This window comes from Gracilinanus agilis, chromosome 2 (genome assembly GCF_016433145.1).
Source record: "Gracilinanus agilis isolate LMUSP501 chromosome 2, AgileGrace, whole genome shotgun sequence".
Classification (NCBI taxonomy): domain Eukaryota; kingdom Metazoa; phylum Chordata; class Mammalia; order Didelphimorphia; family Didelphidae; genus Gracilinanus; species Gracilinanus agilis.
In genome coordinates, this window is record NC_058131.1 from 317,793,140 (window position 1) to 317,819,634 (window position 26,495).

The 26,495-nt window shown below is 34.8% G+C and overlaps 1 protein-coding gene across 6 annotated transcripts in view; it reads right to left on the reverse strand.

The window, feature by feature from the left end:
• GAPVD1 (GTPase activating protein and VPS9 domains 1) overlaps positions 1-26,495 on the reverse strand; it is a 62,062-nt gene that overhangs the window by 25,967 nt on the left and 9,600 nt on the right. Inside the window, exons 4-17 of one of the 6 annotated variants that reach the window (XM_044664233.1) lie at positions 25,947-26,081; positions 23,191-23,380; positions 21,706-21,786; positions 18,000-18,160; positions 13,216-13,345; positions 12,315-12,440; positions 11,633-11,806; positions 10,230-10,370; positions 7,802-7,936; positions 6,876-6,995; positions 4,992-5,069; positions 3,272-3,639; positions 1,681-1,768; positions 598-678 (exon numbers count right to left, since the gene is read on the reverse strand). In XM_044664233.1, coding sequence (XP_044520168.1) covers positions 598-678; positions 1,681-1,768; positions 3,272-3,639; positions 4,992-5,069; positions 6,876-6,995; positions 7,802-7,936; positions 10,230-10,370; positions 11,633-11,806; positions 12,315-12,440; positions 13,216-13,345; positions 18,000-18,160; positions 21,706-21,786; positions 23,191-23,380; positions 25,947-26,081 — 2,008 coding nt within the window. Of the gene's footprint in view, positions 1-597; positions 679-1,680; positions 1,769-3,271; positions 3,640-4,431; positions 4,435-4,991; positions 5,070-6,875; positions 6,996-7,801; positions 7,937-10,229; positions 10,371-11,632; positions 11,807-12,314; positions 12,441-13,215; positions 13,346-17,999; positions 18,161-21,705; positions 21,787-23,190; positions 23,381-25,946; positions 26,082-26,495 lie in introns of all 6 variants that reach the window. The other 5 variants (XM_044664235.1, XM_044664239.1, XM_044664234.1 and 2 more) reach the window with 5 other exon arrangements.

A 26,495-nucleotide genomic window follows, 5' to 3' on the forward strand; every position in this document is an offset into this window, starting at 1 on the left:
CTACACATTGAAAACTAGGTGAAACATAAGCACATTTTACTAGTGTGTTATCTGTTTTTAAGGACGAAATTTCATTATGAAAATTCCACTTTGGTTTATTTCACTACAAAAAGACAAGTAGCATAGTAATATTACACTGTTTGAATAATCTAAGGGCAAGGTATTGATAAAACAAATTTAGGATTCTAAAATCTAAAAAAGTCAATCAAATCTTTGGGGCTAAAGACGTGGTGTGGACCTTATTCTTGAGATCTGCTAGGGGTTTTCCCTTTCTTTTTTGAGAAGTAATAATTTGTATAAATGCGCCTAGAGGTTCACTTTTAGAAATTTCATAATAAATTGAAATTGATGACGATGACGATGATGATGGTGGTGGTGGTCTGCAGCAAGAGCAATACTAATAATAATACACTACAATATTCTATTAGAAGCTACGGAGCTATGAAGGAAATATTCCCCATCATTTCACACACATAAAACACACACACACGCAACCACACTTTTCTACTGAGGTAACGTTTATGGCACCCAAGAAAAAGTGTTATGGAATATGTGCTCTGGGAATGAAGGAGCCAGGAAGTCCATGGGTCTACAAACCTGTAAGTGTTGAGAATCTGTCAGGCCCCAGATCATCTTTGTCTTTTTCTTGTTTTTCTTTCTTTCTAAATGGTATAGGAGCTGGAAATTAAATAAAGTCAGTAGTGTGACATATAACATACTGCACTGCACTCGGAAGACAGTAGTCAGTCATTTTGGAGTTACTGGTGTGCCAACAGTTCTAAATGAAAGGAGGTTTTAAACATTGAAAACCTAAGAAATTCTCTGTGTAAATCCTTTCTACAAATAAATGTTCTTAAAAATAACTGGACTTGAATTTTCAGAGTGTTTGGGGATTTTCTTTTTTAAGAAAGGATCAATTAAAAGGTAATCCACAGAGATTAAGTTGAATCCATTGCACTCTGAAACCTGCCAGGAAAAACAAAAAACAAAAAACACCACATTCAAAGCTCGGAACACCATTCTCTCCTCAGCAAGTGGCCCCAGTTATGAATGAAAGGGGTCGTCCATAGCTCCGGAGTCCCAGGTTACCAAGGGGAAGCCTGTAGAACTGGTACTTGTTTCTACTCCTGGTGTTTCTCCTTTTCAGGTATCAACACATGTGCACACTCTAATATCAATATCACTAAAATGCCAAGCTGTTCACAGAAAAAGCACATGGTCTCATACAACTAATTTTAGTACCAGCACACTAAAACGTAGGGAATAAAACTTTTATCAAGATGAAGAGTTTAAATTAATCTCCAGGTGTCCAAATAGTGTTGTGAATTCTAAAAATCAATCCCATAGTGGGAAAAAACTATTTTTTATTCATTACTGAAAAGTGATGTTCTTGTCCAAGGATCTTCAAATGAATTTTAGCAGTATTTCATATTTGCATATCCTAGGCCTAAATGATTCTCCTGGGTTTATGAGAAACCAACACACCATAGATCATAGAGCAGTATCCTTAAGACTCTAAAGCTTTGTCTTCACATCCATCTAAGATAAGCCACTTAAAACACATCAGAAGTTGAGTCAGAACCAAATTCTCACAAGACCTGGAATATTGACTTAATGGAATCAATGAACTCTATGTCTCCGATCCTAAACCATAGCATTCTAGTAATTTTGTGAAATTACCTTTAGGCATAGCTGAAACAAAACGTTTTCTCCACCAAGGTTTGTTTCTGTCTGACTTCTCATCATCACTATCTTTTCGTTCTTCAGGCTGCAGAAAGATTTTAGCATTTTATTTGCAGTCAGACAAGTATAATTTTTTCCAAAACATCTATGAAATATTAGAAAATCCCTGGGATAAGAGTTCACTAGAAAAATCACTATAGAGACTACCCTATATATAAGAAATTATATTTACTACCAAGGCACAAAGTTTTTCAAGTTTTGTACATATTTGGGGGAAGTAGATGTGATGGGAAAAGCAGCCGGGTAGGAGTAAGGAGACATGACTTCCAGTCTCCTCTATCACTAACTCATAGTATAATCTTGGGAGACTTACTTTGCCTCCATTTAAGCCTCAGATTCCTTATCTGAAAAACTAGACAAAATTAATTCCTCTGCATACCTCATAGAAATGTCATGAGATTTAAGAAAAACATGTAAAAGTGTTTTGAGAAAAGTTTAAAAGGCCATATAGATTTAAAATACTATCATTAATACATGCTGAATTGTGTCTCCACAGTGTGAGGACCAGATTTTGAAAAGGACTACAGCCAAATAAGTTGTAGTGAGGGTTTTGTCCACAAAAACTCACGGAGAATGTCAGCTGAAGCACAGAGGAGCTACAGTCTGCAGCAGCAGCAGAAGATTTCACACTGATAAAATCATGACCCTTTTTAATTTGTGTGCATCTTATATCCCCTACTAGATTTTTTCCTTCTTGAGGAGCAAGATAGTTTCTTATTTCATCTCTATACGTTAGCCCTTAGAATATTATTTCATAGTTACTGAAATGAGTTGTGGAATTACTACCACTTCAATATAACCAAACTGCCTAGGGATCCTGGGTGATTTAGCATAAGCCACAGTGTCACTAGGTCAATGGTTCTCAAAGTGTGATCCACCTACCCTCAGGCTTCTCTGAGGTCAAATCTATTTTCATAATAATAGGATGTTTTGGGCCTGTTAAAACACTCTTTATCCTCTCTACTATTCCAACTATATACCTTCATGAAGACAGATTTTCTTCATATGCTTTAAACAAAACTATAGAACACAACAAACTGAATGAAGCAAATAAAAAAATCTGGTTGCCTCCTATTAAGCTAGAGTAAAGGGATTTGCAAAAATATGTAAAACAATGCCACTCTTCTCCATTTTTACCTAGGAAAATAGTTAATATAATTTGTAATAAAATAATAGTAATATAATAGTGACCAAAATATTATTTGTTAACATGCAAAACATTTATTATTTAAACTTTGTTTAAATAAAAATGTTTTTAATTTATCAGTTTTCATTTCAAATACAGCAAATATTAATAGATAATCCTCTACTAACCAGCTCTTTGGAGTCATTAATAATTTTTAAGATTCTAAAGGGGTCATTAAACCAAAAACTTTGAGAACTACTGCTCTAGATCATCGAATTATACTTAATGACAGGTATTCCCATCAAATTGGTCAACAGATTTAATTTGTAATGTCAACAGCACTAGCTGAGGTCATTCAAATCATTACCAAGATATTGCTTTTCTAAATCTGAGCCTCCTCACCTCTCCTCTCAAGGAATCTTTGCTAGGCGATGAGGATGATGATGGAGGTGCAGCTACTAGAGGAGATCCAATAGCAGCTGACGGAAGCAGGTCTCTCTCTTCATTTCCTGGACGCCGGTTCCAACTAGGATCACTCATGGGTCTCCGGGCCGAAGATACAATATCAGAACTCCTGCTGCGGACTAATCTCTCAGGATAGGAATGTCTTTGTTTGAATGCCTCTGCATCCGTTGGAATCAACACATGAGAGCCAAAACCTGGTAGCCTGGCTTCATTTCCTCCCACTGCTCCTTCTAGGATTGGAGGATCTGGTGGTGGGTGTGATGGTCTAGCATAGTGAACTTTTGGCCGTACTACAGCAGAAGCCCCTTAGATAAAGAAAAATTTCCCAACTGATATACAAGTAAGTAATACAACAAAGGTTTTCGATTAAATGATGATTTTTTTTCTTTGGTTCACAAATAACCTATAAGAGTCAAGGAGCCCAGCTAGGTGGCTCAGTGGATAGAGAATCAGGCCTAGAAATGGGAGGTCCTGGGTTCAGATCTGGCCTCAGACACTTCCTAGCTGTGGGACCCTAGATGAGTCGCTTAACCCCAATTGCCTGCCTGGCCCTTACCTCTTTTCTGTCTTGGAACCAATACTTTGTATCAGTTCTAAGAGAGAAGACAAGGGCTTAAAAAAAAAAAAAGTCAAGGAGTCCAACAAAATTATAATCAAATTTAACCCCAAAGAAGATATGGCAAAGTATTTCCTCTAACTTCTCTGCAAAATGGAATTAAAGATGTGATATTATTTTAAGACTATTTTTCAAAACACTGATTAGATTTACTAAAATTTTTTCTCTTCTACCTTTCCTTCTATCATAGGAGATGGATCACTGGGAAAAGGATGGTGGTATAAGGATATATTAGGAAATGTAGGTGATATAAAAACAAACGATAAAAAAAAATTTCAAAACAAAGAGCCATATTTATATCCTTCCTTATAATTATTTCAATATTCCACTAAAGTTCTCCTGAAGCATTCACTTCATGATAATGAATATATAATACCTTGGGCTCTTCCCACAGAACATAAGCTCCCTCATAGGACTTACTCAATCAAAAATGGTTCAAGTGTAGGCCTAACACTGTACTATGTATTTATTGTCTAAGGACCACCTGAGCTAAGTTCTCAACACTAGAAAATTAGACACCAAGTATTTAATATTTTTTCAGTGGCTGCTACACACAAAAACTATCTACTAGGGGGCAGCTGGGCAGCTCAGTGGATTGAGAGCCAGGCCTAGAGACGGGAGGTCCTAGGTTCAAATCCGGCCTCAGACACTTCCCAGCTGTGTGACCCTGGGCAAGTCACTTGACCCCCATTGTCTACCCTTACCACTCTTCCACCTATAAGTCAATACACAGAAGGTAAGGGCTTAAAATAAATAAATAAATGAATGAATGAATGAATGAATGAATGAATGAATGAATGAATGAATAAACAAATAAATAAATAAATGAATGAATAGATGAATGCATGAATAAATAAATAAATAAATGAATGAATGAATGAATAAATGAATGAATGAATAAATAAATAAACAAATAAACAAATAAATAGATGAATGAATAAATAAATAAATGAATGAATGAATGAAAACTATCTACTAGGAGAAAGAGGATTATAATCTGTATGAATAAAGAAGTACTCACATCAGTGAACAATAACTTACCTTCATGTGAAGCCAATGGGTCAAACATTGCAAGCAAAGACTCTGACTGAGAGGGAGGAGAAGTCAGTTGATGGGCTCCTAAAACACAAGATAAAACTGAATCAAAAGCAAACATATGTGAGCACTTTCAGTTCTCCTATCTGCTCAGACAAGTATTTACTTTCTGAGTACATTTAAAAGATCCAGCAAAAATTCATAACGCCACTTCTGGTAATATGCTCTCAACAGCATAGTCTTATATGAAAATTCAAATACTTGTGTGTTTTGACATTTTACTTTATAGGCATTTATACATATATACTTACATATATATCCCTGCATTCTCAAAAGCAGGTAAATAAACTTCAGTAAATTCTGTCAAGCTATGAAGGTTCAAGTAGATATTGGGTGAGAACTTGCTTCTAGTTAAACTAGAAGAGCCCATCTGAAGATTATTAGATACTGAAGAAGATAAAAAATAGAGAACTATACCCATTTCCCAGTGCATTCCTTTTCCCCTACCTACTTTCACAATATCAACAGGAAAATGTTAGAAAGGTTCTAAGAAGATATAGTGACATAGTTTTAAGGCTACCAGTTAATATGTCTTTTACTATTAATGTCAACGAACTTTGAAAACTAAAGGAAGATAGACCAGGCAAAATCAAGTTCTATTATAGCTAGTTTGTCATCAGATTAGGCAGAACTGAAGGTAAAAATAGCAAAGTTGAACACATAATGAAAGAAAAAAAAAAACAGGTTCAAAAAAAATATTACTTTGGCCACAAGATACATACTCCAATTTTTTTAAAAAAGGAAAAGAAACGTGAACAAAAATATATTTAATAGCTCTTTTTGTGGTGGGAAAGAATTGGAAACTAAGATGGTACTCATCAATGGGAGAAAGGTAATGAATTACTGTATCATAAAACATGATGAAAGGGATTATTTCAGAGAAACTTGACAAGAAAAAATACTCTGATGCAGAATGAAATGAATTGAATCAGAATCAGAACAATAAACTATAAAGACAAACAACTTTGAACGACTAAAAAACTCTGTTCAACACAATATCCACAATTCCAGAAGACTAATGATAAAGCATATACATCTCCCATGAGAGGGAGGATGGACTTGGGATATAGATACATATATATATATGCCTATACACACACACACACACAAAGACATATATTATGCAGAGGTGTTCATATTCACATACACACATTCTCCTTTAACATGGCCAATGCAAAGATCTATTTTGCTTAACTATAACCATGCACATGTTCCAAAGGCTTCATTTTTTCCTTTTTTCCTCCCAAAGGGGCAAGAGAGAAAAATAATTTTTTATTAGCTGAAAAAAAATTTCAATATTATTCTCACTGACATAATCAAAAATTTATGATTGATTAGCCCAAAACTTATAAACTGAATTTTTGTATGGATAAAACTGACCAGTGTTTCAAGGGCTAGTTCTATATTATAATGTACATATCAACAAAGCATTAAGAGATACCACACATCACCACTGTCATCAATATAAAATTCTTGAGGTCCACACATGTATGGTTTTCAAATCAATTAGCCCCCTACTGAAAAAAAATTTGACACAGCTAAACTAAAAAAGGCAAAGTAAAAAACCTCTAGAACACAAGGGCAGATCCCCTATGGAATATTTTTGGGAAAATACAAATAAGAGGCAAAAAGAAACAAAAAGTAGAGAGAAGCTGTATGGACAGAAATAAAAAGACACACACATGAAGTTGTCTCTTTCAGAGAATCAAGTATCTCTAGGTAACAAAGTCATGAATGATGGTGAGAATAAAATTAAATAATGACATACTGGGGGCACTTGGGACAAGAGGTAAATGTATTTCCCAAATCATATACATTTGCCTTTCTTACCATGAATTACTTCATCCATATCTGGACTAGTGACTGAATCTTTGCCACCAAAATCAGAACTACATTCAGATCTAAGGTCTTCAATCTTATTAGGAATATCCTCAGAAGTTGCACTGATGCCTTATAGAAAAGAAAATATACACACCCAAAACACAAGAAAATTATTAGAAAATCCATTAAACATTAACAGATTGTTCATGTGCTATCTAGATAAGCTGATTAGTACTATAGCTTTTATATTTACGCTACTGTGCATAGTGAAAATGATTTACAAAATTCAAACAGAATTAACTCACAATAGAATCTAATAATAAGCTAATAAGTATTTAGAATGCCATAATAATGAAAATAATAATATAATAGTTGACATTTGTTTCTCTTAACCATTATAAAGCCCTTTACATTGATCCTCATCCACAATGTGCCTTACATGTACCTGAATTATTTCATTTGATCACTATTCACATTACAAAATCATTTCCACACAATAACCCCATGAGTAAATAGTGCAACTGCCATCATTTCTATTTGACTGATGAAAATACTGAGGCATAGAAAAATTAAGTGGTCTGTTTGAGTTTACAGTCAGCAAGCAAGAGAGCCTGAATTTGGATTTAAGTCTTCTGACTCCTAAAGTAGTAGTCTTTTCATTGCATTGCAGTTACTCATTGACCACAAAATTACAAGGAAAACACAAATATCAAGTTACAAATTAAATTAAAATTTTAACTTGTTTAAATACTGAAACCAGGTCAAAAGATAAAAGACCCCTTAAAAAATTAGTTTTAATTGAAAAAGGGAAATTTTCCTGATGCAACCCTTAAGTTAAATTTATCATGCTGATATCAACACAAAAATTTATTGAAATGAAAAGAAAAAAGGAAAAAAACTTTAAATACTTCTTCTATTAATCAAGATAGAAATACCTGAGACAACACTGAGGCCTGGAGTGCTGGGGCGGGAACTGACTTCCCGGACATCTGTATCATCAGATGTGCTGCCCAGGCCAGAACAGCTCTCTAGCTCTTGTAATCTCTCTTCCTGCTTGAGGTCTGGGGCCTCTGGGTGGAAAACAGCATGTGTTCATGTTAGTGCTTCTGTCAGTTCTTTATAGCTTCAATTTCTATAGCCCATCTATAAAAAAGCCCACCTTGGGATTAATGAAACCAGTGTAAATAGATTTCTGTATCTGGGCCAGTTATCTCAATTGGTTTAGACCATTGTGTTAATGAAGTCAAGGATATGGATTCCATTCTTCTATAGGTCAGTTAATTGTGCTCAGATGAAAACTCTGCTTCAAAGCAACAGACTATGTCCCCAGTTCCAGCCAGTCATATAAAAACCATGTACTGGTACATGCCCATGGAGGTTTGAACAAGGGTGTGTGGATAACAGGGCACAAAACATCATCACTAGTAAACAATAATGAATCACACTTCAATAGTATTTAAAGTCTACAAAGTGCTTTCCTCACAATCACTCTACAAGAGAGGCAGTACAAATACTTTTATCTCCATTACACAGATAAGGAAACCGGCCCAGAGAAGTTATAAGTGACTAGCCAATAGTCACACACCTCATAAACTTTAGAGTCAAGATCTGAACTCAGGTCTTCTGACTCCAAATCCAGGGCTCTCTCCACTATAGCATTGTCTTAAGAAAAACAACTCAAGCATATGTCACCATAGTCAGCATCATCTACTTATAAAAATGACACTGGTACATCTGAATTTCTGTAAAGTATTCCAAAACATTCACATTTCAAAATAAGTCAATTGTCCCTTAATTAAAGGAACCAAACCAAACTTGAGGTGAATGCTGTTTTCTTAGTATTGTGATAACTGTCCTCTAATAAGAGACACAGGAAAATTTTGTAAGCCTAAAAAGAAAAAATATCACTCGATATGTAAACTAAAGTACTACATATGTATTTACAATAATCCTGCACAAAATAAATCCTGGAGGCCTATTATTCAATTTCAAAGTTTTTTATAAAATATTCTATAGAAGGTTAACTCTTCCATTGGCACAAATCTAAACATAACTTCAGGACACCCACCTACTCAGCATCTGAAAGGTACTATTAGTCCTTTGCTACATATATCTATGATGCTAGATAGAAAGATATGAAAGTAATTCTCTCATTTTGAGTGATCCTAATAATAGTAACTGCTTTTTTAAAATCCAGAAATTAATCAGTCAAAAAAGAACAGCCCATGATTACCCAAAAGTTCCCATGATTACCCAAAGATTTTAAAATCACAAATTAAGAGCTGGGGATCCAAACCTCTCCATTTATGTTAAAGAAAACTAAATCCAGAGAGGTAGAAGGAATTGTCCAAAATCATACAACTAATAAATTGCAAAACTGGGACTTAAACTCTAGGCCTTATAACTCCAAGTCCAGTGTTCTCTATTTCATATTAATGGACAAATAATGCCACAAATGAAAATATTTTGCTATAGTGACATAAGAGGATACCTAGTGGTCTATCCCTTCTTCCTACTTTGCTTCATATTCAAGGCAATCCACAATCTAATACCACCCAACCTATCCAGCCTTATCACATGTTGTTCCACACCTAAGTCTGTACAAGTACACATGTGCAGTCACAGGTACACATGCATGAAGTTCCTTTACCCTAAAGATGCACAGTGCTTTCCCTCCTCTGCACCTTTGTTTACACCCTTCTCTCTAGGCTGGGCATGCCTTCCTTTCCCTCTTTGCCTCATCCCAATCATACTTTAAAACTTGAATAGAATGCCACCTCTGACATGAAGATTCTTCCTTTCTAGTAAACTTCTCTCCCCTGGGATCTCACGTAACATTTTGTTTTGTACCTCTCTCCAATACACTTAAAATATAACTTAAAATAATTCAAAGCACATTAAGGATCTTATGTGTGCAAGAAATGATATGCTAGGTGCTAGGGATACAAAGGCAAAAATAAAATAACCCCTCCCTCAAGAAATTTACACTCTCCTGGGAGGAAACAATTTGTATAAAGATCCATCAATACAGAGGAAATACAATGAGAGAAAGAGCACTAATGATTGGACAAATAAGGAAAGGCCTCATGTAGAAGGGGGTATTCAAGTTGAGTCTGGAAGGGAACAATGTTGTATATTAAGAGTTACTAGCTTTATCCCCTACAAACAACCAGTGAGTTCCATGAAGAAAGGGACCGTGTCTTATCTAACTTTTATATCTACCCAGTGCTAAACAGAGTACACTGCACACAGTGGTTGACTGATAAATGATTGTTAAATAAATGTACACTCAACCCATGTATTTAAGTACCTTAAATTGCTTCTGTGCAAAGGAAAAAAAGGAAATGAGGACAGGATACTAACCTGAGTCACTTGGTAATACCTCTACACTCCAAGCTTCGCTGGTTGTTTCTGATATGGTAGAACCAGTGCAGGGGTCAAGAAGCACTGACCCTGAACCTGGCAGACACAGCAAACTGCCTAACATGTTCTCTGCTGCCGCACCTGTACAACCAGTGGGGAGCAAAGGATTAACAAAGGTCTGGATGGAAAAAGCAGTGACAAAAGGAGAAAGACCCAACACGAGCCTTACAAAATTCTTGAGCCTATATGCAAGGGACTAAGAGAAAAGGAAGAATGCTTTCAACCATAATCACCACCAACAGCAAGGGTTTGCTACTGTAAATCATGGCAACACTCAAATTCCATGGACTGGTTTCCTGTTTTTCCATACTTTCCTCTCCTCTTAAAGTGAACACACATCATTCAAGTCATTGTGGCCAGCTGCCAATATTATTGATTCAGCTATGATGCTCCAGCTTACAACATCTCTCTCCACATACACTCCTCCACAGGTAACAAAAGCACTGCAGAGACTCCAAAAGTTCAAACTAAGAGACTCAACCTCAGAGGAACACATTGGCCAAATAAGCTTTCTTCTGGCACCTTAGTGAACGATGGAGTACAGAGAACAATAAAATCTATTTGCAGTAGAATACACTCCTCTACAGCAGTCATTCAACTGCAAATAGAGTTTATTGCTTCATATATTCCAATGCCAGGAATAATACTCCTTTGGCATCTAGAACAAAGTAATGCAAGACTAATTAAGAAATCTATTTACACTATTTAAGAATACATGTAAAAAGACTCAACATTACACTGCAGGGCTGTATTAAAACATACAACTAAAGGAAGTTCCATGATTTTCAACTTAATATGATAAAAGAACCGTTCTAATTCGGTTTCATGCGGGAAGAAAAACTGCTTACCATTTTTAGTACATAAGAGACTGATCCAAAGATAAATAAATAATTTTCTAAGAATAGATAATTCACCTTTTCAAGCTGAATAACACTTTCAGAGGTGAATTAATTCTTTCTGAGATCCTCCATGTTGTCTGTTGAATTAGAATTTACAAATGTAATTTCCATCCTCGGAAAGAGTTAATTCACATCTCAATGATCTAGAGTTTAAGAATTTGCTAAAAACAAACTTAAGGACAGATGCTAGTTCCTAAAAATAAGAGGAAACTAAAGTAATTTAGGAGACTGGTTATTCTCTTTCAGAATGAAGTGCAGAAAGGAAGAACCTTGCCTGTATTTAAACAAATCAAAATGTAAAATAAAATGATTCATTTCAAAATTAGATTTGCTTACAAGAAAACAATATTACTTTACTCTAAAAGATATCTATCAGAGCATAAAAACAAGGGAACAGCTACACAAATATCAATAGAGCGCTTACCATACACCCTCATCAGTTACCTGCAATCTCCTGTAATCGATCTTCATCAATGTTGGGATCAAAATCACTGCCCAAGACATCTGTGCTCCAGGTCTCACTCACTGTTTCAGAAATATCTCGATCATCTGTTAGCCCCATCATGTCACGGATTTCAAATTTCCGTAGTTTATCATCAAGATTATCTTGTGTTGTAGCTGTCAAAAAAATAAGACACCCTCCTTTATTAAAAAAACAAACAACACAAAAAACAATTATCTATTTGGCTACAGCCAACTTAAAAGAATCTTTCTCTGAGTTACAAGTTAGACATTTTTTTCATTCACCTTGAATATTTTTAATTCATGAAGAAACTATCCTCAGTAAGATGAATCTACAAATTTTACTTACTGACTAAACTGAGCGCTTGAAAAAGAAGGAAAAAGGGGAAACTGAGTTTAATAGATTACAACATATAGAAATTTTTTAAAATTAAAATCAAAATGTATTTATTAAATGACTGCTAAAAGGAGTTCTCTCTTAGCAGAGTCAGGCTGGCACACAGCAAATAAAAAATACAGTTTAATTTTATAAACATTTATCAATTAACCTATATTGTAGGAGGTTATTGAGGGATACAAAACAAATATGCAATAATACTGTCCCTAGACTCTAAGGGCTAATAGTTGTTTTTGTAATTTGCAGCTGTTTTTATCTATTTCTTACCTTGTTCATGTTCCAAAAGCTGCAGAGCTTCAACTCCATTACTCCCAGAAGGCCCTGCTCCAAGTTCTGATACAGATTCTCCTTCCAGGTCCAGAGAAGAAACTGAATTGGAACGATTTGAAGGCCCTACAAAATTTTTTTTCTATTAGTGACTATCCTTAAGCAAGACACATTGCTGAGCTACATGCAAATCGCCATGCTTTGGTAAGTGATTAAAAACTGTTAAGATAATGCTCTGAAAATTAAACTGAAATACTGAATTGGCCATCTCAAAACTTCTGATAGCAGCTTTTTTTCCGATTCATAGAATAAACAAACTCCCACTCTGGAAACTGACCATTAAATTTTTTCATTCATATTTCTGTTGTGTGCTCCCAGATCAATGAAGTATGTGAATGGTGCAATGCAACCTATAATTCTTTAATCACTTATATACCGAAGGTGGTCAACAGCACAAGTCTACCAAAAAAAACCGTTAACAGTTTATCACCTAGAGTGAATTAAAAAAAAAATAAAAGAAAATTTACAACTATAAATACTACTGAGACAAAATGATGGTTTGTTTGTTTTCCTAGTAATACATGCATTGTTTATACACCTCTAAAGGAGCTCAAGAGTCTAAAAAGCAAATACTTTGATGGCCATTAATGAGATGGACAAACTTGCCAAAGACTGGCGAGAAAAATATTCAGATTTTAATAAAGCAAATGAGTTCTCTTTTCTTCAATTCTACTTTTTACCAATCTCTTACACATAAAATTTCAAGTAGCTATATGTATAGCCAACTGGAGCACACTTACAAAAAAAGCAAAGATGGCATAAACATACTTAACAAAGCTCCTTTAAAGAAAACTACAAAATCTACTTGAATCACAATTCCTGGAATAAAGTAACCCTTCACCTTCAGATATTCCTTCCAGATTATCACTGCAGAGGGAAAAGCGCAAGGTTTTATCAGGTTTACCGTGGAGTTTGGTTTCATCAACAGGGACATCTCCTTGTCCTCCATCTGAAAGCTGCATGTTTAAGACCTAAAGAAATAAAATCAGTCATTCTGGTAATGAAATTAAAACAACTGAAAAGGAGATGAAATTTTAAACAAATAATAACCAAAATACCCCTCACATTTCTATAGTACTTTAAGGTTTATAAACACTTTCCTCTAATCAACTCTGAAAAGTAGATAGCATAAAAATTCTTCTACCTTCACTAAAGATGAAGAAACTAAATTCACAGAGTAAAAACGAAAGTTAAGAGTCACACAGCTAATAAGCATCAGAGCCAAGATTTCTAGTATCATCGAGGATGGCTGAAAAGACTATCTAATACAACCCCTTCTTTTAATAGACCAGAAGACTGATGGGAGAAATCATCTTGTGAAACTTTCCTGTGGTCACATGGATAGGAGATAGTGAAACCAAGATTCAAATACAAATCTTCCAACTCACAATCCTGTGTTTTCTCTATTTCAATGCAGCTCAATTTCTCTTAACTTCAATTTTAGCTCTCTTTCTACTTCATTGGAGATACTTTTTTAAGGTTTTTGTTCTCAATCAGCCAAATCAATTTTCAAAAATTTAAGAATATTTTACTACTATTTTCTACATATAAAAATAAACTTTACTAATTATTTTATTTTAATTTTTTTTTAAACCCTTACCTTCCGTCTTGAAGTCAATACTGTGTATTGGCTCCAAGGCAGAAGAGTGGTAAGGGTAGGCAATGGGGGTCAAGTGACTTGCCCAGGGTCACACAGCTGGGAAGTGTCTGAGGTCAGATTTGAACCTAGGACCTCCCGTCTCTAGGCCTGGCTCTCAATCCACTGAGCTACCCAGCTGCCCCCTGCTAATTATTTTATTACCACTTTCAGCAACTAGGATCTCTAAAGCAAGAAATGAACACTCTCCCCCCTTATAATTTTCTTTAGAAATTAATATCCCTAATAATTTTCTTTAGATATTAACATCAAAAGGAAAGTTGGGCTTAGCGACACATTCCTAAAGTCCTTGTTTCTAGAAAGGCTGAGGCTTGACTCCAGGGAGTCTGAACTGCTAAAGAGATAAAGTCTATAGGGTGTCCTCACTAAGCCTGGCATATCAAGACCTTAGGAGCAGATGGTCACCAAGGCATGTCTAAGAAGGGGCAATATGGCTCCCATCAGAAAAAATGGGTACAGTTAACTAAAGCCTTTGCACTGGTCAGTACTGGAATCAGGTCCAGAAGTGGCCAATCTGAGTAAGCTAAGAAGTTGCCGTTTAATCATTTGTGTCACATCTGACTCTTCATGACCACATTTGGAGTTTTCTTGGCAAAAATACTGGAGTGGTTTGCCATTTCCCTCTCCAGCTTATTTTACAGATGAAGAAACTGAAGCAAATGGGGTCAAGTGATTTGCTTAGGGTCACATAGCTAATAAGTGTCTGAGGGCAGATCTGAAAATAGGAAACTTCCTGAGGACAGGCCCAGCACTCTACCCACTGTGTTTCCTAGCTGCCAGAGCTAAGGAGAACCAGTCTCAAAATAAGTAAGTAAAGATTCTTCCTTTACATAAATTCACATTATGCAAATTCAACTTTATGTAAAGAATTCTGAATGGCATGGGAAGATGTAACAAACATGTGTGAAGAGTTTGGGAAAAAATGTGCCAGCAGTTTGTTCTTAAGTTTCATGAATTTGACAAAGATGAAACACTCCAAGAAGTGAGTAACAAGATTATAAAATTGGCACAAGAATTGGAGTTAGGAATGGATGAAAATTACATAGAGGGGTTAAGTCTTATGAAAAAGAACTCTTAAATGAGGACCTAACTGAACTGCTAACTGCAAAGATTACAGAAAACAAAAGAGAAGCTTCAGAATCTGAGGTCAAACAAAAAAATTTCTCAACAAAACAGCTGAGAGAAGCGTTTCATCATTTGAGTGAATTTTTTTCTTGTGCTGAAAAGATGGATCCATATACTTGAAGAATTAAAAGTTCAAAGGCTAATAATGAGAATAATATTGCTTTCTATTATCAGATATACAAGAAAAAAAGAAAGTCATTGTCCAAACATCTCTTGATAACTTCATAAAAAAGCCCAGCCACCCACCAGTGATAAAGGACAGGTACTGGTGGTGAAGAGGCAACATACTGTACATCTAAGTTAACTTTACTGTACAGTTCTATGCATACTTTTATCATTAACTTTGCCTTTCATTTCATAATCCTGCTATTAACATGGTACAATAATGTGTCCTCTTTTTAGTACATTTTACGACTTACATAAAGGCATTATTCTGTATATGCCAATGAAATGGATGGGCAGGACTAAACACACATTACATAAAAATCACTTTACGTAGAGGTCTGGAAAATACGTATAGCAAGAACTTTTTGTAAAATTAAAAAGTCAAGAGGAAGGTTTGAATTTGAGCAATGATTTTCTTGTGGTTCTCTTTTTTTAAAAAAAATTAATTGAGAAGCCATAAAATGTTTCTTTGGAAAAAATACAGCAGTGGGATTTAGTTAGTCTGAGTTGAGCTTGCTAGAGAACCTAATCACACATGAAGACTCACTATTACTGTTAACTCCAACTTCCCAATGTCTCTCTTTATATTAATCAAGATGTATGTCTTTTATTTGTAAAGCACTTTCAAAATAACTTTATTCTTATCACAATCCTCCTGACTCATTCTTTAACTAAATGCCCAACTTTTTAAAAGATTAAATGACTTATTCAAAGTCAATCAGCACATCAGGAGCATAGCTAGAATCTGAAGTTTAACTATCTTATTTTCTGGGCAAATCCTGGAAACATGAATGAGGAAGAACACCCTTTGGCCCCAAGAAAATAAGAAATTCCATTCCAAAGAAAGGCTCTTTTGGCATCTATGTTTAAATAATCAATTGTCAATAGTTTAAGCACCAACATAATTATGTCAAATCTCATATAAATAATTGCATTGTATAATTTTCTAATAAAGTCTTTTAAAATATATTTTTCCATTTTCTTTAAATTAAACAAACCAAGTTTTGCAATTAAAACATTACTACAATACCTTAAGGATTACAAAGTGCTTTCTATACAACAATCCTACTCAGCAATGTATAAGTCATTGGCTACCTTTTAGAAATTGGGGAAATGGGGCTCTGAGAGAACCATGGAATGGGAAAGATTTCAACATCCGAAAGGCCCTGCTTAAAAACTCAGTTATGAAAAGCTGCTAATGCTTTCAAAGGGACCCTATTCCATACTACACTGCTCTCTTGACTATTTAAAAGTTTTTTCCACTAACTAATTAAATGCCCAACTTTTTAAAAGATTAAATGACTTATTCAAAGTCAATCAGCACATTAGGAGCATAGCTAGAATCTGAAGTTTAACTATCTTATTTTCTGGGCAAATCCTGGAAACACGAATGAGGAAGAACACCCTTTGGCCCCAAGAAAATAAGAAATTCCATTCCAAAGAAAGTCAAAACATAAGGTAAGCCTCAATTTATCCTAGATTCTAGATTCCTAGATTCTAGAACAGGGGTCAGCAACATATGGCTCTTTCTGCAGGAGCCATAAAGTCAATTTTTTTTCAGGCACTGTTACAGGAGTGCACACTGTGAGCACTGTATGGCTCTCACGAAATTGCATTTTTAAAAATGTGGCGTTTATGGCTCTCACGGCCAAAAAGGTTGCCAACCCCTGTTCTAGAAGGTCATACTAGTGGACAATAAGCTCAGGCAGGACGTATACAACATTGTAACAGTTTCAAATAGAAGCCAAGAGATAAACCATGTGTCTGTCCAAAGACAACCTAGTCAGTTATAGCAATGGTCACTCACACCTACAAAAATCACCAGTCTTTTTTAAGAATAATAAATTCTTAATTAAAATTCATGGATATGCTGTGTCTGCAAAAAGTATACTTCTTACCTATTTGTTCAAGTGCACATAGAAGCTTGAAAAGGACACTAGACACACTCAAGAGTGATTTCAGAAGATGCAGCTGGTATAGTAGAAAGAACCCTAGACTTAAAATTAGAGAAACTCGCCTTGGGCCAATGATGGCGAACCTTTTAGAGATAGCATGCCCAACTGTACCCTCAAGCCACCTGTGAGTTGCCTCCTCTCCTCCCCCCCATACCTCAGATAGGGGAGGGAGGAAGTGCTCACACTGTGCTGCTGGGTAGGAGTGGGGCATGTGAAAAATGTCCTCAGGCACTATGGAGAGGGGGAACGGAGTAGCCCACATGTGGAGCCAAGGGTGCCAGTGGGTTCACCAACATGACCCCAGGCTATACAGCTAGTAAGTCTCAGAGTTCTGACTCAAACTCAAACTTGGGTCTTCCATTGCTAATATCAGTACTTTTACCTCCTATATTTACAAAGCATTCTAAACTTATAATATAAACAACTCCTCACAAAGCATGTTCTTTCTAAGGAAAATAGTTATGGAGAAAAAGGATATAAAACAACGCTATGGTAGAGTGAAAAGAACAATGGATTTGGAGTCAGAAAACTTGTTTCAAGTTCAAACATATGATCATGGGCAAATCCATTTTATCTAAGAGCTTCAATTTCTTCCGTAAAAAGGGCACTTCACAGTATGATTGAAATAAAAGCATTTTGTAAACCTGAAAGAATTACAGAAATGGGAGTTCTTATTATTATAAAACTTAGGGCTATACATAATATTCAGCAAAATAGCCATACCTCATTTTCTGACATCATGCCTGGGGTTAGCTGGGGACCTGTCCCCAAAGAAATGACCAACACTTCTTCTGGCTGTACTTCCTGAATCGTCTCTTGGGATAATCCATCATGGTCTGGGTGCTGGTCAATTAGCATATTGGTACGGCTTCTGCTCCGAGTTGCTAATAAAAAATTTCAAATACAACTTTTGAGGAAAAATTTTAAATGACATAAATGGCTCACAGAAATGTTAAAATAACATAAAAGGCTCACAAATAAAAGGTCAAAATAAACAATATAGAATGCTTGCACATGCACAAAAAAAAAAAGTGGACAAAATACAGAATACAGTCTATAGACGACATAAAGGAGTACTACTCCACTATTCTACCATAACATTTCTGGTTAATTTTTCAAGAGTTCAACTATAAATTTGTAATCATATAAAATGGAATTCAAAAACCCAATACAAAAGACAGGAAAGACTATGTTAAGTAAGTTGCATGCCAAAAACATAAAATATGCTCTTTCCCCTGTATCCTTCACAGAGTACTCAGTCAAATGTTATTGCATAGTGCAGTTATCCCTACATATGTCTTAGGCTTCTATGAGCCCACAAGCTGCATACCAGCAAGGTCCAAAATAACACTTAGAAATACAGTATGATAAAGAGAATTGGACTTGAATTCAAAGAACCTAGATTAAGATGCCTTGCCTACTCCTTTTTAAATGGCCTAGGTAAACTCCTTCCCCTCTTTGAGCCTCAGTTTCTGTTATCTACAAAACAAAGTAGGTAGACTAGATGATCTCTCAGTTAGACTGCAGTTCTAAACTATCACCATATCTTATCTAAACTCTGAATTTTCCCTACATCAAGCACAATATTCTGAACGTAGTAGGTGACGAATAAACATCCGTTAACTTGAAATGAGTAGATCTGTTTCACAGCCAATGTGAACATGGAGTGGTAATAACATACTCTCATCAAATCCAATTTCCTAAAATTATCTTTTTATAGAAACTGATGAATAAATATTAAGTTTTTAGGTTGTACCGAGCACTATATGGTAGAGGTTGGGGGAGAGAGGAAAAATGAGATGCAGTCTTGAAACTCAGACTTTAATAGAAGGATAAGACACAAATATAATAATACACAATACAACATGTTAATTGACTTAGAGAGGTACAAAACAGAGTGCTATTGAGGATATGAAGGAGGAGATCATTTAGCTAGGCTCTATTATACAAATAAGTTAAATAGTATTATAGAGAAAGAAAGGTTTATGTCCTAGTTCTATCTCTGGTTATTAGCCCTGTGACCAGGGGCTAGTAACTTTATTTCTTTAAAATTCAGTGTTCTTATTGGTAAAATAGAAATAATTATACATGTACTACCCCCAAGTGCTATTGTGAGAAGTTCACACTGTAAACTGTAGAAACAGAAGCTATTCAAACTATTTTTTCAAAATCAAATTCAACAAGAATTTGTTAAGTGACTACTCTGTGCCAGCCACTATCAGAGCCACCAAAAGACAAAACAAACACAGTCCTTGTCCTCAGCAACAAATACATACTCTGCTGAAGAGAAATAGCATGTACACAGATAAGTAAATATAAAATATAAACGGAATCAATACAAAGTATTGTCAGAAGGGCTAGGAAGCATCCTAACAACTGAGGGAATTAGGACAACCTCTTACAGGAGATGATACATAAGCTGAATCTTGAAGGAAGATAGAGATTTCAAAGGTGGAGGTGAGAAAGAATATGAAGGGAGAAGATTAAATATTTTATAAGGAAACCAGAAACAAGACCAATTTGACAGAAATATCTCATATGTATAAGGAGAAGCTAGAGCCAGATGGTAAAGGAATTTTAATATCAGATACATCTGTATTTTTTATCCTAGAGGCAATAGGGAAGCATTGAAGTTTCTTGAGCAAATCACTGACATAATTAGACATGTGCTTTAGTAACACAATTTTGGCAGCTGTAAAGAGGATGGGTATAGGGGGTAAAAGGGCATGAAGAGTTATGTATGACTCCAGAGTTGCAAACTCATATAACCAAGGTGGTACTAAAATAAGGTCAGGAGGATGAATGAGTTAAGGAGATTAAAAGAAAACAAGAACTACTCTGGACATGTTGAATTTTAAGATGCCCACAAGGACATCCAGTAAAAATGTCCAATATACACATAGTGACAGAGGGGCCAGAGTTCAAATGAAGCCCGAATGTGTATATTTAAATGTAATTTACACAAAAATATAGTTGAATTCATGGGAAATTAGCAACCAAGAAGTAAAAATTTAAAAAGAGAACAGAAGGGCCAAGAGATTATTCTCCTCTGCTCCTCTGTCTTCATACTTGCTCTCTCAAAGATAATCTACTCTAATACCCTAATATACAAAAACATAAGCAGAAAAATTTTCCTATGTGTGAATTTAAGGATTGTGCCTTCTTCTCAAATCCAAGCCTTTAAGAAAGATCTGGCAACTATTCCTTTTCCTTTTTCCCTCCTATAAGTCAAGAATTGATCAACAGCCCAACAAATATGTTCCCAGAATTCAAACCACTAGGTATTCTGCTTTTTCAAGTTGAGGAGTCCACTAGTTCTTTCAAAAATTATTGACCAATATTATAATGTAAATCATAGGATTGTTAGCATTACAAGGGTCCTCAGAGGTCATCTAGTCCAATCTTTACTTATAGTAGAAATTATCTCTATCACATTACTGACAAAATGTTACTCATCTTCATCTTGAATATCTTTGATGATGTGAAACTCACTGATCTCAAAAGAGTTTTAGAGGACAATAGATGCCAAACTTACGAACTACTCTTCACAAGATAACATCAACTTTCTTTCACTGAACTATAAAATTAAACATAAGTAAACTATAAACAAGCAAAAAATTCTTCCAATGTCTAATACAATGAAGTATAAACAATTGGAAAAACAAAGGTTTTCCAATATTCTTTTGATCAAAAGCCACTTTACTGACAGGATAAAATGGAAGGGAATAGAAATAAAACAAATCAAGTTACTAAATTACCATCTTTCAAAATTATACACTGACAAAATTAAATAAAGACTTTTTGCCATGTGAAAAGGGGATCTACTTGCTCATCTCAGCTCTAAAAAGAAAGCTTCAGAGAAGTAGATTTTGGCTCCATTTAAAGAACCTTATCCTAACAAAGAGAGCTGTCCAAAATTTGAGTAAGTTTTCTCTGAAAATAAACTGAAACACTTTTTATTTCAAAATTCAGAAGTCCTAATTAACCAAGCAAACCCTAATTGAATTTCAATTCAAGATAAAATATAATATATAGCCTATGTCAGGTACAAGAATGTTAAAAAACTGACAGTTATCTAAGTAAACTATTTCTCTTATATGTCCTGTGTCACTATATATAAATATCATGTGGTAGTACCATATCCCTTTGTAGGTAAAAGATAAACCTTATTATTAAAAATTCATACTACAAAAGAATTCAACTTATCCTTTAGTTACTTATTTCACAAAGGTACAAAATAAATACGACAGAGAAAAATGAATTCAACTTAAACACATTCCTTAAATCACATGTGTGAATTTTAAGGAACACATGGACCTTAAAATATCTAAATCTCAGACAGTCATTTACATAAAACAAGTAAGACATGCACATGAAGCATAATTTTGTGAAATTTCTTAAAGTAGAAGAAAGAGAGCCTATTACCCACCAAATGGGGTTACTAGAGTAATGTGAGCTGTGAGATTGGTGGTTGAGGGATCCCATGCAGTGATGGCTGCTAACTGTTGTCCTGGGGTTCGACAGCATTAAACAGAAAGAAAATCAACCCTTTGAACAACAGAAACATTTTTAGAAATGTGAAATAAAATGCAACGACCTGGTCACAATTTCGTATGAGTAGTGGGGAAACATTTAAAAATTATTCTCCATTAGTTCTAACCCTAAAATAGTTCCAGATGATAACAAGTGAAAGAGCTGGTATACTGAAATAAACTACAGAAATGAATAACTAAAAAATTAATACACATAATTTCTTTCTTCTTTTTTAAAGAATAAGAGCCCCTGATATTCTAATCTCACAGAAAGTACAAATGCAACACAATATAGCTGAAAAAGTAGTTGGGTCCCACTACTTGGTTTCACTATTATTTGCATGATATTAAGCAAATCAAAGATTCATTTTCTTCATCTATAATATATAACACTTGAACTACACAAATGATAACTACTACATACCTGTAAGCAATCATTATTATTATCATTATTATTCTACTTCAGTTATCTTCTGGTGCTTCCTTGTGACTTATAAGATTGATGTCAACACAAGCTCCAGCAAGGCCAAACAACATGGAAGGAGTCCAAGCATGGGACCAATGATAAATTTGTATCTATCATCTTGAGGCCTAGATTGGCTTCAGAAAATTGGCCATCAGGAGGTTTTTTTTCTCACAACCACAGTGACTCCAGAAAATGGTCTACTAAAACCTATAGAGGGATCTACATCAGTAAAAGGAAGATTCACACCAACGAAATCATGGTTCTTTGAAGCATTATTATTACTAATATATTGTTTAATTTGAAAGCTAATATATAATGATACTGATTGCTAATAAGAATTAAAACACTAATATTCCTGAGACACAAGACAGCAATTCCCTGCGGAATTGGCCAGAATCAGAATGCAAAAGTAGATAAGATACTAAGACATTATTCAATAAATAAGCTACTTTAGAATAAACTGTCATTTTACTTTCATACTCAGAAAATCTGATCTCATCAAAGTGTATTTTCCCTTTACCAAGAAATAACACCCCTCTACACTGTGGTGGAGATCAAAAGAAAGCAAATAAAAAATTCATCATCTAGAGACCAACTCTGAAATTCAGAGAGATACTCATCTTCCATCCCTTAGCTAAGTGAGCCTTAGACTGCAAATATGTAAATCTCAGGAGTACTATACTTAAAGACTTTTCAACTTAACTATATTAGTCAGACCTTATGAAAAACTACTCTCTTCTGACTACAAAAACTAGTTTGTTACATGCCACCCAATAGACTGTAACCATCTTGTATGTACAATGCTACAAACACCTAGCAGAGTGCCTTCCACAGAGAATATGCTCAATAAATTAGTGTGAATTCAGAACAAAGTCAGGCTATATATGCATGCAGTTCCTCACTAACCTATACTTACCCAAGGGCAAACGATTTTTTTTGTTAGCTGGAGTAGCTGCAGGAGATAACTGAGGAGTATTATACGAAGTCATTTCCAAACTGTTACTTTTTCCTGGCTTGGCCTGGGGTAGGTTTGCCAACAAGTTTTCAAGAGCCATTCGATCTTCTCTTAGTTGGTCACCTAACATAACGTTCTTCATAAAATTAACCTGCAAAGAGAATAAGTCTTTAGTTAGTGTTCTAATACCTAGCCTATTTTTCATAATCATACCCATATAAACTATATAACTCTTCTTCCACACCAAGATCATTTTGCAATAAAATCATAGATACATTATAACTAAATCATACTACAATGTCTCAAAATCCTGCTATATAATATCTTTCTGCTAAGAACCTGAGATAAAAAAAATAACAGCTAGGGACACTTCCTTGATAATACAAAAAATTCTCTTTACAACTCATTAAAGCTCACTTTTAGAAAGCTGTCTTTAATCTGGAATAGTCCTTTTCTGATGTCTAATATCCCCAACTACTTCTCATCTTTTCTGTCAACTTCTAATTCTTTGGTTAGTCTCCCATGCTTGTGAAATCAGAAGTGGAGAAATTAATCAGACACACTTGACTGATAAATTCCCCACTTCCTTATAAAACTTATGGACCTGATCTGAAGACCATTCACCTGACATGACACTCCCTCCACAAACACATAGACATCGGTCTGTAACAACTAAAACACAGTTGTATCTGACATCTCTCCTCTCTGGAAATGAAGATTTGACATCGTATACCCTAAATCTGTATTTCTCCATGTCTCAAATGTTTCATTTATTATCTAGGACTTCCCTTGATAAGTAAAAGCACATCATAATTAAAAGTCCTATTACATTATATATTACTGACCCCCTCTGACTTTCTGTAATAGCTTCCTCTTTCACAGAAGTTCCCAAACTGCTAGATCAGATGAGGATGTTTACCTTAAATTGTCCTTTCACAGAATCAATAAAGGAAATTGACTGAATAATTCCTATTATTAACTATGCCTAATACTTTTTTTAAATGAATTTTTTTTGGCCTGGACTTATGACCTAATTGGTATAGGAAAATCCTAGGCAAAAATTATCTTTAGTAATGAAGAATGGCACCCACTCTGCAACTTATAGTCTCAGAGTTGCCTAAGACAACAAAAGCTTAAGTGACTTGTCCAGGAGCACATATTCAATAAGTGTCAGAAGCATAACTTGAACCTAGGTCTTCCTAACTACAAAGCCTACTCTCTATTCATTTATACAAAATTTTTGTTATACATTGTGGGTCGATCAAAGGTAACTGGCTTTGCTACTAATAGCAATGCAATGATCCAGGACAATTCTGTGGGACTTATGAGGAAGAACGCTATCCACATCTAGAGAAAGAACTGTGGGAGTAGAAATTCAGAAGAAAACATATGACATCGCTTGTTTATATGGGTATGTGATTTGGGGTTTAAAGGATTACGTTCGTCCCTCACTATATCATGGTTCACTTATCACGGTTCACTTACTGTGGCTTCACTATATCACAGGCTTTTGAAAAATATATCTAATTCTGTATCACACAGTTTTCACTATATTGTGGGATTTTGTAGATGAATACCATACTGTAACAATGGAAGTTCAATATGCCACTATCGCTTGCACAAGTTTGCCTATGTGAGCTTGTACAAGGCACATTATTGGCTTATGGAATGAAAAGCGACCAACCACAGCACTATAATCTGTATCCTGAACACTGACAGGCTCAGTGACTGTAGCAATGATCTATTTGCTCTCCTGCTACTTTGCAGATTTTCACCTGTTGTGGGGGGTAATTGGAACATAACTCCTGCAAATAGGTGAGGGATCATTGTACTCTATTATAAATATGAATAATATGGAAATAGGTTTGAGTGATTATACATATATATGTATATGTATATACATATATATGTATATGTATATGTATATGTATATGTATATGTATATATATATATATGTATAACCTAGTGGAATTGCTTGTCAATTCTGGAAATGGGCAAGGATAAGGGGAGGGAAAAATCATTAATCATGGGAAAAAAAGCTTTTAAAAAAATTTAATAGAAAAAATTATGTTATAGTATGAGTATTAATATTCATAAGAAGAGGTACCCTATTCCCTCCACTCAACAATTTTCAATAGTTTCCTATTGCTTCAAATATAAAATACCAATTCCTCAGTCTGGAATTTAAAACACTCCACAATCTGACTCCTGCCTACCTTTCCAATCTTCTTATTATTTCCTTTTATATACTCTCTGTTCCATTCAAAATGACCTGCTCATTGTTCCATGGACACCACATTCCCTCTTGTGTCTTTACACAAGGGTTCCTTCATATTTAAGGAAATGTACCTTTCCTCACCTCTGTTATCTGTCTCACCTCCTTCAAAGCACAGCTTTAAAGCCATTTTCTACTTTAAGGTTTCTCTGATTCCTCCCTGTCCTGACTCAGTTATCAGCATGTTATCCATGTTGAAATAAATTGTGCTGATTTTTGTATTTACTTTATTGTGTATCTGTTGATCCCTTCCCTCAAGAGAAGGTAATATTCTTGAGGGCAATGATTTGTCTGTATTTATCTTTGCCTCACCACCAGTGCCTGGCATAAGAGAGATATTTAATAAATGTTTGATGAATTAAGCTAAATATCACACAGGTTCAGATTTCTAGAGTATTTTACAAATACCACAAGAAGTTCAAAGAAAGAATAAAGCTAATACCAGAGTGATGAGCTGGCTGTAGGTCATATATACCACAGTTCTACTCAACCCTTCTAACAGGTTAACTGAAGACATTGGGGGAGTCTCCACAGCTCGGCCACCAATTACAACATCAAGAAATGCAGCAACACAACCCTGTTGGCAGAGGAAAAGAGATTAATTAAATACTGACATTAGAATTATAAGACAATATCCAGAAGTAAGAAAAGAGTATACATCTTCAAATGTTTTATGAAAAACTAAAAAATTTATATCAACATATGAAATATATGGAAGTTATGCCTTTTTTTGTGCTTAACTCTATACATGATAAAAAAAGGCAATTTCCTTTTTATAAATCAAGTTCTTTGTTTTATAAAAGCACTTTTAGGATTCCGTTATCCTCATTAAGTTGCATAAATTTAACTCTTTTTATATAACAGAGCTAGAAACTTTTTTAAATGATTTTTCTATTAAATATAATTGAACAGTAGTACTAATATATACATATAACTTAAATCAGATACAAATAAGAGGATCATTTACTATACAAATAACAAATTCAAAGGA